This window comes from Coregonus clupeaformis, chromosome 30 (assembly GCF_020615455.1).
Source record: "Coregonus clupeaformis isolate EN_2021a chromosome 30, ASM2061545v1, whole genome shotgun sequence".
Taxonomy (NCBI): Eukaryota; Metazoa; Chordata; class Actinopteri; order Salmoniformes; family Salmonidae; genus Coregonus; species Coregonus clupeaformis.
Genome location: NC_059221.1, coordinates 17,745,437 through 17,757,587, shown reverse-complemented (window position 1 = coordinate 17,757,587; position 12,151 = coordinate 17,745,437). Strand labels below are relative to the sequence as shown.

General features: G+C 42.2%; 1 protein-coding gene and 1 non-coding gene across 6 annotated transcripts in view; one reads left to right on the top strand and one right to left on the bottom strand.

The window, feature by feature from the left end:
* The window catches only part of LOC121545748 (basement membrane-specific heparan sulfate proteoglycan core protein-like), a 160,245-nt gene that overhangs the window by 34,259 nt on the left and 113,835 nt on the right, over nt 1-12,151 (bottom strand). For 3 of the 5 annotated variants that reach the window (XM_045209473.1, XM_045209474.1, XM_045209475.1), the window contains exons 34-44: nt 11,446-11,538; nt 11,179-11,268; nt 10,804-11,034; nt 10,522-10,635; nt 10,141-10,268; nt 9,798-9,884; nt 9,567-9,625; nt 9,156-9,320; nt 7,296-7,406; nt 6,943-7,043; nt 4,870-5,050 (exon numbers count right to left, since the gene is read on the bottom strand). In XM_045209473.1, the coding sequence (XP_045065408.1) occupies nt 4,870-5,050; nt 6,943-7,043; nt 7,296-7,406; nt 9,156-9,320; nt 9,567-9,625; nt 9,798-9,884; nt 10,141-10,268; nt 10,522-10,635; nt 10,804-11,034; nt 11,179-11,268; nt 11,446-11,538 (1,360 nt within the window). Of the gene's footprint in view, nt 1-4,869; nt 5,051-6,942; nt 7,044-7,295; nt 7,407-9,155; nt 9,321-9,566; nt 9,626-9,797; nt 9,885-10,140; nt 10,269-10,521; nt 10,636-10,803; nt 11,035-11,178; nt 11,269-11,445; nt 11,539-11,952; nt 12,037-12,151 lie in introns of all 5 variants that reach the window. The other 2 variants (XM_045209472.1, XM_045209471.1) reach the window with 1 other exon arrangement.
* Nucleotides 5,328-5,403, top strand: trnag-ucc. Its single transcript has one exon. It is a non-coding gene; the product is annotated as a tRNA-Gly (tRNA).

The following is a 12,151-nucleotide window of genomic DNA, read 5'->3' as shown; positions in this document are numbered from 1 at the left end:
TGTGGTCCATCCAAGTACTGCCTGGTATTTCTTGTTCCAGTGATTTTCCAAAATGCACAAAACACAACAATACAACAGCCGAATGATCGGCAAGGAACATAACAAAACTTGAATGCAATAGGCACCAAATCCCCATCATGCATTTTAAGTATTCAAAGAGTTTCTCCAATTCAGGTTGAGAACTGAATGAGGAACAATAACTGGGTATTGGGGACACTAACCCCTTCAAAGAAAAAAACAACTTTTCGAGGATTGTCTATTTAGACACATGCAAATAAATGATCTTCTTCAGCCAGTACTACCCACGCAGACCAAGGAGTCAGAGGTATACTTTTCATGATGGTCAGAGATGGTGCTATTGCATTCATAGTTTTATGTATTTACAATCATCACACACTTACCTTTGGATGAATTTAGGTGAGTAATTGTTTGATTTCTGAGACATTTCTGAGGTTCTGTGGATGTTAGTTAGGATATAAACCATATCACCTTGGAGATTGTGTTATTGTGTTCATATTACATACAGGAAAGGAGAAGGGGGAAGGGGGATACCTAGTCAGTTGGACAACTGAATGCATTCGACCGAAACGTGTCTTCCTCTATGCTATATGAAACGAATTACTGCTATGAACTATGGTCATTTGCTGGTGTAACAGTGAATGTGTCTACTCAGAGAGAGAACCTGTGGATTCAAAATCAACTAGTTACAGGTATACTTCACAAACATGCATAGACTACATGGGACAAGAACACAAGGTATGGCAGAACACAAGACAACAAGCATACAGATAATAGAGAGCCACATACAAAACATGCATGTTAGTAGTCATACAAGAAGTCATATCTGGTGCCTTGTACCCTGAGGGTGGTAATATCTTCTGTTCCATTGAAGTCTCACTCCACATGACTCGGTGTCATATCTTTGGTCTGTTATCATTACTTTAATCAACTTGATATTTTTCACAAACATTTTCACAGTTAAGACAAACAAAATACATTATGATATTTGTATAGTACATTAGTATCAGTTAGGTATTACAAAATCAATCAAAATCAGTACATAGCATACTGTACAGTAAAATGTCTTTGAATCAGCACCTTAGGTTATCTAGACAGATTCTGTCTCTATTGGCACACAAGTGAGATTTGAATTGGCACATTTCAGCTACCGAATCTATATTTATTTTAAAATGTTTGATGAGACACAGTTGAAACATACATAAATCAATGCACTGACAAAACATTTTGACAAACTTTGTATCTGTTGTCAAAATACATGTAAACTGTGTTTTTTATCATGCAAGTAAACGCACGAATACAGCCTAAAATCAAGTACTATCCAATCATCTTTCCCTATCTACAGTGAGGGAAAAAAGTATTTGATCCCCTGCTGATTTTGTACGTTTGCCCACTGACAAAGAAATGATCAGTCTATAATTTTAATAGTAGGTTTATTTGAACAGTGAGAGACAGAATAACAAAAACAAAAATTAGGGGTCAAATACTTATTTCCCTCATTAAAATGCAAATCAATGTATAACATTTTTGACATGCGTTTTTCTGGATTATTTTATTGTTATTCTGTCTCTCAATGTTCAAATAAACCTACCATTAAAATTATAGACTGATCATGTCTTTGTCAGTGGGTAAACGTACAAAATCAGCAGGGGATCAAATACTTTTTTCCCTCACTGTATGTATCTAGCTGTTTAGGTGAAATTTATCAAATTTGATTGTACAGTCAATATATACTATGCATGGTTAACATATTGGTATAAAAATATATATTATAAAAGAAATACAGTACTGGTCAAAAGTTTTAGTACACCTACTCATTCAAGGGTTTTTCTTTATTTGGACTATTTTATACATTGTAGAATAATAGTGAAGACATCAAAACTATGAAATAACACATGGAATCATGTAGTAACCAAAAAAGTGTTAAACAAATCAAAATATATTTTATATTTGAGATTCTTCAAATAGCCACCATTTGCCTTGATGACAGCTTTGCAAACTCTTGGCATTCTCTCAACCAGCTTCATGAGGTAGTCACCTGGAATGCATTTCAATTAACAGGTGTGCCTTGTTAAAAGTTAATTTGTGGAATGTCTTTCCTTCTTAATGCGTTTGAGCCAATCAGTTGTGTTGTGACAAGGTAGGGGGGGGTATACAGAAGATAGCCCTATTTGGTAAAAGACAAAGTCCCTATTATGGCAAGAACAGCTCAAATAAGCAAAGAGAAATGACAGTCCATCATTACATTAAGACATGAAGGTCAGTCAATACAGAACATTTCAAGAACTTTGAAGGTTTCTTCAAGTGCAGTCGCAAAAACCATCAAGCGCTATGAATAAACTGGCTCTCATGAGGACCGCCACAGGAATGGAAGACCCAGAGTTACCTCTGCTGCAGAGGATAAGTTCATTAGAGTTACCAGCCTCAGAAATTGCAGCCAAAATAAATGCTTCACAGAGTTCAAGTCACAGACACATCTCAACATCAACTGTTCAGAGGGGACTGTGTGAATCAGGCCTTCATGGTCGAATTGCTGCAAATAAACCACTACTAAAGGACACCAATAAGAAGAAGAGACCTGCTTGGGCCAAGAAACACAAGCAATGGACATCAGACCGGTGGAAATGTGTCCTTTGGTCTGGGGTCTAAATTTGAGATTTTTGGTTCCAACCACAGTGTCTTTGTGAGACGCAGTGTGGGTGAACGGAAGAACTCTGCATGTGTATTTCCCACCATAAAGCATGGAGGAGGAGGTGTTATGGTGTGGGGGTGCTTTGCTGGTGACACAGTCTGTGATTTATTTCAAATTCAAGGCACACTTAACCAGCATGGCTACCACAGCATTCTGCAGCGATACGCCATCCCATCTGGTTTGGGCTTAGTGGGACTATAATTTGTTTTTCAACAGGACAATGACCCAACACACCTCCAGGCTGTGTAAGGGCTATTTTACCAAGAAGAAGAGTGATGGAGTGCTGCATCAGATGACCTGGCCTCCACATTCCCGACCTCAACCAAATTGAGATGGTTTGGGATGAGTCAGACCACAGAGTGAAGGAAAAGTAGCCAACAAGTGCCCAGCATATGTGGGAACTCCTTCAAGATTGTTGGAAAATCATTCCAGGTGAAGCTGGTTGAGAGAATGCCAAGAGTGTGCAAAGCTGTCATCAAGGCAAAGGGTGGCTATTTTAAGAATCTTAAATATATTTTGATTTGTTTAACACTTTTTTGGTTACTACTTGATTCCATATGTGTTATTTCATAGTTTTGATGTCTTCACTATTCTTTTACAATGTAGAAAATAGTCAAAATAAAGAAAAACCCTTGAATGAGTAGGTGGTCTAAAACTGACCGGTAGTGTATGTGCCCTTGATTTATAAATGTTGAATAAAACCGCAACACAAATTAAATGCAACAAGTGTGACATACACAAGTAAGTTGTTTTGTGACAGCATTGAAATCAAAATAGTCTCAATAATCTTTCAAAAGTCAAATCTTCAACATTTTCTTGGAGTCAAATTTACACATACTGGATAGTATGATGCAAAACAAGAAGCCTTACTTACTATTGACAATGCAATGCCTTGACCCTCTTAATACTCAGATCCATATAACAGATAATGAAAGCAGCGATAGATAGATATACTACTAACCTAAAGTTTAAAGTTCAACCACAGGTTCTTTACCTGCTGCAAGTTTGATAGCACCATTTTCAACATTAACTTCATCAAAACAATCAGGAAAGTAACAAAGGATCTGGTTTTTATACAGTGTGTAATTGTTTTTTTCCTCTATGATCAACACATCACACTCGAGGGAGGATTGAGATTGGGATCGTGATGGGGCTTCAATATAGTACTGGAGTGATTGACTGAAGTCCTCTTCGAATGTCAGTCCCAGTCACTAGGCACCCATCTTGTCATCCATATACCTCATCAACCACTACAGCTCAAGGAGAAACCACCACCTTTCCAGTCAGGGTTGCAGACTTCAGGAAAGACACCGAATAACTAGCACACTGCTAGTAAGGAAATTGAAGTGGCACAAACTAGTGTACAAGTGGCTAAAAAGTTACCAAACCACCACCACCACCACCAAACCACGTGAACCCACAGTGAAGACAGTAACAGCTAAAGATCAGAGAGAAGATGTCACCGATGGCAACAGAGATCAAATTCAAAGGATTGATAAGTCATCACTGAGTATTAAACCAAGAAGCAACTTGAAAATGAATAAAATACATGCCACTGGACAAGACAGCCTTCTGTGGTAGATCCATTGGGGGTGATAAGACTACAGTTCATAGTAACTAAAACTACTTGAAACTCTTGAGTGGGCACTATCTTTGGGCTTTGGTAGCATTGAGGTCTATTGTGTGCTATGATGTCTTGGACAAACCACACACATAATGTATCTTAAAATGATGGACCTTTTGATTATTTTATCATTAGAATATCCACAAGCTGTATATTGCTCCTGGACCAGTAAAGATTGTCCACACAGTAAGAAGGTCAGGCCATTATTAGAAAGACAGAGGCACTAACATCAGACACAGGTAGCATAGAGAGAGATTGGAAGGGTTTAAAGTGAGAGGTTATCCGAGTTTAGGAAGTGCGGGGCTGGAATTAGGAGTGACAGGGGTTATGCTGTTTGCCAGAAGCTGGGGTGCAGACAGATAAACACATTCAACACAGTGCATGATATAGGGGGACAGAAGCAAAGCCAAAGGAAGGCGGGGCATGCACCATTCAAGGAGGGCTAAGGGGAGGAACTCAGAGAAATAGAGCTTGTAGGGTGGTATAAAGAGGCTGATGGCTAACAGCATGATGGCGCCTGTCTAGGATCACGAACCTGGCACGTAGAGGACGGCAGTGCCCTCGTCCATGGCAAACATGTTGGAGCCTGTACACACGTAGATGCCAGCGTCCTCAGGCTGGACGTTCTGGATGGTCAGGATGCCGTTGAAGTCCATGGCTCTGTTAGGCAGCTTGCCATTACCCCGCTGGGTCCACACCAAGGTGTAGGCTGGAGACTGGGAGGGGAGGGAACAGATGGGTACAAGATGTGAAGTAAACACAAGTAAGAAAGAAAGCAATACAACAAGGTGGCCAATAAGAGGTGGACAATTGTGCTTATTGTGCAATAATAAGGTAAACAAAGGTGTTGTCAATTGTGACCCGTTTCAGGAAGCTAGGCATATGTCGCACATCACAAAGTATTTGAAATACTTTTTTTGTTTGTTGCAAAATGTGTTTTTGGGCAGAAATGCCTTCTAGAACATGTGAACGTTCATGTGCCTTAATAATATGGGCCCCGTGTAGCTCAGTTGGTAGAGCATGGCGCTTCCAACGCCAGGGTTGTGGGTTCGATTCCCTCTGGGGGCCAGTATGGAAAAAATAAATAATATATGCACTCACTAACTGTAAGTCGCTCTGGATAAGAGCGTCTGCTAAATGACTAAAATGTAAATGTAAACAACAAACTTGGATTCCATCTGTAAATATGAATACAACTGTTAAATTGCGAGCCTAGTTGTTTTAGCCACAGAAAAAGACAGGAACCTTCCCGCTAGCCATGATTGGCTGAGATAATGGATGGATTGGACATGCCGGGAGATGAGTTAGGATTGGTCTGCCATGTAGAATGCTTCTGTCTATAACGTGAGCTGCTCAGTGTGTGTTGATAGTCCTTTCTACCGCTGCGTTTTTGAAAGATATAACGTTAGCCACCGAGATCTACAAAAGTTGTTCTACTTTTCTCAAGAACATTGATGCCCTGAATTTAGCAGGTGCTATCGACAGATCAGTTGGAAAAAGTTGTGATGGGCTACTTTCTGCACACGCCACAGTCAGTGTGAACCGGAGTGACTTGACACATTGGCCAAACATGATGTAGCTACAAACAAAACTGAGTTAAATGGTTCCAGTCTGCCGTGAAGCGTTCATCCATGTATACGGGTAAGAGTCTAGCTACATTTTCAGATATTATACTTTTATACTATTATACTTCGGCCTGATTATTACATGACCCATCAAATTAGCCAGGTGTGTCTGTGGGTGATTACGGCCATCTATTGTATTTCATGAACATGTGTACATGTCTAGACAAAAGTGACCATCCACTTAGCTAGATGTGGCTGGGGGGTGGTTATAGCATTTATTTCACATGACCCATCAATTTAGACAAGTGTGTCAGGTAAGCGTCATCTAATAATTATAAAATATTTATAAATTATTTTTATCTGGACACTTTCTGTTTTTGATATTGTTACTATGCAAGTATTTCACTGTACTGTTTACACTTTCTGTATCCTGTGCATGTGACAAATAAACTTGATATAGTGTGCGTTTACCAGAGATGGTAATGTGAAGAACAGCATGACCTGCACCAAAGTCAGATTAGGATATAGGCCAAGTACTAGATAAAGTATTTTTATCTGCAGGTTTTCCTTATTGTAGGCTACTACTTTTACCACTTTTAGTCTTGAAATGTGAATCCTTAAAGAGATGGGTGGGGCTAAGGCTTAAGAGAATGATGCTGAATGGGTGTAGAAAAAAAAGAGCTCTCCAGTAGGTGTACCAAAACATTCAAGGGCCATTTTCTCAAAAGTGGAGTTACAAGTTCATCAACTTTCAAAGCAGAATTACTTTCCCATTGTTCCTCAACTGCAGTGTATGTTATACAATTTTCTAGCTCTGAGTCTCTACCTTTATCCAATGTAAAAAAACACAATTTCAAATGTTGCTACATAGGACCGAATCCAGGTGGTGGGTCACAATTGTGGTGGCCTTCGCATAATGTTTAAGGGTTTCTACCATTTTCTCTAATGGGCAAATGATTTAAGCACAATGCCAATCATCAAATATATATTAAAATAAGCAGAATTGATTGTATTAATGTCTCCATGTTGGTAGCTAGTCTTACCTGGCTCTTGGCTGTGCAGATGAAGCTGACTGTTGCTCCAACTGTGACGCTTTGTGCTTTGGGTTCCTCGATGGTCACTTCAATGGGTTTGGATGACACAGCTGGAGAAAGACATGCACAGAAACCATTCAGTAAACACTCAAAAGCCCCAAGTTACAAAATGCAATTTTTTTTACTGTCTCGGCTTTGACCATATTTTGTTGGACCCCCCAAAAATAAAAAGTTTTAGTCAGTTTAACTATTCAACAACTGGCTGTAAGATCAGTGAAAAAATTATCACAAAAGTATTTGAAATGCAATATTTTAATGGATGCAGTAAACATTTAAAGGATTTAACAAGTAGAAATGCGTACCTCTGACGACAATCTCAGCGCGGCTCCTGTTGGTGTTGCGTTGGTCTCTGCAGGTACAGACATACACGCCTGTGTCACTGGGCTGAACACTGGGGATATGCAGCTCCTCTCCTGAGAGAACAGGTAGGAATATGGAAGGAGATTAAATTACCATGGGGAATGGACTAGTACTTGAATAGTGTAGAAAACCCTTACAGTTGCCCATGAGTAGTACTTCTCAGGGCCCTCTCTTAGCGATGCAACTTAACATTTTTACATTTACATTTTTAGTCATTTAGCAGACGCTCTTATCCAGATTACCCAATTAGGGTTAAGTGCCTTGCTCAAGGGCACATCGACAGATTTTTCACCTAGTCGGCTCAGGGATTAGAACCAGCGACCTTTCGGTTACTGGCACTACGCTCTTAACCACTAAGCTACCTGCCGCCCCACTTAAAGACGGCATCCAGCGATTTTTGAACTTTTACTGTTGAAAAGCGATATCCCAATTGTAAATACAGTAAAGTACACACACTAAAGTGTACAAAAATATGTTTTGAGCAAAATAGTTATTTTTGTTACACAACTGCAAACTTCAAGGAGTAGGGCATTCAAGGAGTTGGTCTGCTGGGAACCTGTGATGTCATCGCCTCCTCCCTTGCTTGAGGAACAATAGAGAACAAAAGAGGAAAGGCCCACCGCCCCACTTGTGCTATGTCACGACTTACCTGGACCACCTATTGAGATGTGCCTTTTGTTAAGTAAATCAGGTGTTAAATGAGGTGAAAAGGAGACTGGAGTGTCACTTGAAAGAAGAAGAGTGGAGGTACTCAGGGGATGGGCTTTATTTTGTTCTTAGGTCACTCTGCCCCCACTTCACACCTTTGTGTTAGGGACCAAGTTGCCAGGGAACTCAGTCACCTGACAGGGTCAACCAATCACAGGCCCTATCTGATGGGGTAACAGATCCCCACTACCATCTATACCTCAATCTCTCTGCAGCAAGTTGACTAACCTCCTGGCTGCAGCAACACACAGAGGACGGACCGCTGGGCCTCACCCCAAGGACACTTCCCTCTCTGGACATTCTCTACTGTGTAGTGTGTTTATGACCATACAACCACTTCTACTAGTTCCCTCTTGCTACATTGGTGTGTGTGTGCAATTAAGTGTGTTCTGTACATCTACATTTTAGTCATTTAGCAGACGCTCTTATCCAGAGCGACTTACAGTTAGTGAGTGCATACATTATTTTTAAATTTTTCATACCCCCCGTGGGAATCGAACCCACAACCCTGGCGTTGCAAACGCCATGCTCTACCAACTGAGCTACATCCCTGCCGGCCATTCCCTTCCATACCCTGGACGACGCTGGGCCAATTGTGCGCCGCCCCATGGGTCTCCCGGTTGCGGCCGGCTACGACAGAGCCTGGATTCGAACCAGGATCTCTAGTGGCACAGCTAGCACTGCTGCAGTGCCTTAGACCACTGCGCCACTCGGGAGGCAATCTGTCTCCTACTGGTCATTCCTACACCTTCTAACAGAGGCGCCGGGACGATTGTATCTATATTACATTTACATTTACGTCATTTAGCAGACGCTCTTATCCAGAGCGACTTACAAATTGGTGCATTCAACTTATGATAGCCAGTGGGACAACCACTTTTTACGTTTTTTTTATGGGGGGGTGGATTACTTTTATACTATTATATATATATATATATATATATATATATATATATATTCACCAGTATTAGGTCTTTACTGAGGAGTGTATACTGTGCCGCTATATACAACAATAGTAGTTCTATGTATGGCTCTTATACTAGGCCATGTCATACTCCCTATTACCCAGAACTGGTCTGTCCAGTATACTATACCTTGTCTGCGTCTGTCGGCGCTGTTGGTCATGGGGCGTCCATCCTCCCTGGACCAGTAGTAGTAGTGGGGTGGAGGGCCGGTCACCTGGCACCGCAGGGTCACTGGGCTGCCCTGGGCCACCAAAACCCTCTCAGGGAACACCTTCACCACCAGGGAGGCTGCCGCTGTTGGGTCAGAGGTTAACGGTCAAAGGTTAGGCCACAATGATCAATCACAGAGACACTCTTGGTGGTACAGTATGGTAGGAAGAAAAAGTAGACAGATTTTGAGTTCCTTTTCAGTTGGTTCACTCAATACCACATGTATCGGCGCATGTGACAAATACAATTTGATTTGACTTGATCCAGTTTACTGGACGTTTTGGGTCTATTCTACACACATCTCTGTATAGATTCCTTTTATTCACTTACTATTGAATGGACGACACTTAATCCTGTCCTGTGGATTTCCAACGTATCCAGTTGCACAGCTGTAGGGGTTAGAGAGAAAGAAATTAATTTAGAGTCAACATGACAACAGACTTGGTACTAGCTCAGTTTGTGTTGTATAGCCATTGGCATGACAATGACCGACAAGACAGAACAAACAGATCTGGGACCAGGCTAGATTAGAGAGGTAAAGAGAGAGTTGTGTCAGCTTACCGCTCACAGTACTGGCCAGTGTATCCAGGCTGGCAAGCAGTACACTGATACCCACCGTTACCAAGGCTCTCACAGGTGGGGGAGAACCTGGCAAACATACACACAGATAAGCAAGTACAGTATACTCCAGTAATAACTCTAACCCAGTGGGATCTGTTCCAAGTTGTGATATAGGGCAAAGTTTCAGAGACAGATATGAATGACTGAGAACTAAATCTTGTTCCAATGAGGAGCATTTTGATACTGTTTATATTTGTTACAGAAGCAAAGCAAACAATCATTTTTTTTCTTCAGACTGAGACTGTGCTCTGTGTTCTAATCCTGTTAGTGGCCTACTACTCACTGGTTGTCAGGGTCGGTGTGAGGGCAGGCACAGGGCTGGCAGTCCTCTGGGGTTCCAGCGGTGGGATCACCAAAGAAGCCTGGGGCACACTGCTCACACAGCTCTCCCTGGGTGTTGTGCAGACAGCTCTGGAGACACAGGAAGACGACAAACACTCACTTGTTATTCAATGTACTAATTTCAAATCTACTGCTATTTTGGACCTAAGACCATATGGGTGCTGATCTAAGATTCATTGTGATCTAAGAGGCTAAACTGATCCTAAATTAGCACTCCTGGTTTTATCTTAGCGAGACTAACCTGGATAAATTAAGGTTAAATCAATTAAATGAAAAAATTAATCAAAACAACTGCCTTAAAGAGATTCTCTGGGCTGCATACCGTGCAGATGCCAGTCTCAGGGTGGCAGGAGTCAGAGTGCCCGTTGCACTCACACAGCTCACAGTGGCCCAGGTACAGGCCACCTCCGGTACGAGTGTAGCCAGGGGCACAGTCCTGGTAGAGAGATGAGGTACAACTGTCATCACACATCACACCATGGACTTGACACTCTAAGGGCGGGTTTCCCTGAGTGTTCAGATATACATAAACGTACATAAACGTAAGTTCGAGGTTAATTAGTCAATATTCCCACCTATGGCAGAGAGAGAGACCTCCTCTTACCTGACAGGAAAGTCCCTGGTAGGCGGGCGGGCAGCGGCAGTGCTCCACCTCTAGAGCCTGTGCCAGGCCGCTGTAATTGGGCACGGCCACTTCCATGCTGACCTCGGAGATGCTGGAGGAACTCATCTCTGTGTAGTAGGAGGCCCGCACCAGGATGTCATCCAGGTCAGCCAGCACCATCATCAGGTGCTCCCTCGTGGCAGGCATGCCGTCTAGGCGACGCCAGTTCTCCTACAGTGGAGAGAGAGGGGAGTTAATACTCTTCTATTACCAGGATGCTAGTGTGACCTGTTTCAATGAGGAATGGATGGTAAAGGTTGCAATCAAATTGCCATTTGGGGACTATAGAGTTCACAGCTACTGTAGAACACTGACCTCTCTGAAGACAAGCTCAAACTGGCGGGACTCTCTTGTCCCCTGTCCCCTCTGCCATGGCTGGCGAGCCACCAGGGTGATGTCATTTCCCTGTGGGCAACAATGATAAGGGCAACCCATGACAGGTGAGTGTACAACGAATTGATGCAACAGCAGTACATGGAAGAGAATGCAGTTTATAACTTGTGGGGTGGTGAGTGTGCTATGGAATGGATGCAATAACAGTAAATGAGATTGAATGCAATGTTAACTTTGGTGCATACTTACAATAATATGAACATCAGCGTCTTCAATGGCTGTTCCTCTCTGGCCGGCTACATAGGAGATGGTGTACTTCAGCTTCCCACCATACGAGTTCACCTATTGTAGAGGTGGAGGTAAATACATTTAGGCTTCTTAGTACATGTTGGGGACCTTAGGCCTCGACTATTAGAAATGTGTCTTTCTGGAAGAGCAAAAAAAGTGAAACGATCATAGAACACATGATGTATTAAATTTCTTTAAGACATTAATATTTTTCAATAAAAACTGAGTCATGCTTGACCTCCCACCACTTGGAGAATTGTCTTAGTTAAACAATGATTATGAATCAATAAACAAGTGCTCTAAACTCCACAGGGTTGCCTGGTGGTGCCGCCCATCCCTTCATTTCCCTTCCACAGCTCTGTTAGTTCAGGTGGAGGAATGGTGGAGTGGTTCTGTGGCCAAAGGGTTAACCGAAGGGTAAACACCCAATCAGGGTGCAGGAGGGCTGGGCCTGGCTCGTACTGTTACCTTATCCCCTATGAACTGCTCTGGGAGCTGCCAGTAGAGCGTGTCATCCGGGTGCAAGCTGAAACCTTTGTTGGACAAAGCGTACTGGGGCAGAGGAGGAAGGAGAGGCATGAGAGAGCAAGCCAGAGACAGAGATCAAAAGATAAGCAAGGAGAGAAAGAGAGAGAGAGAGAGATAGATAGAGAGAGAGAGATAGCGC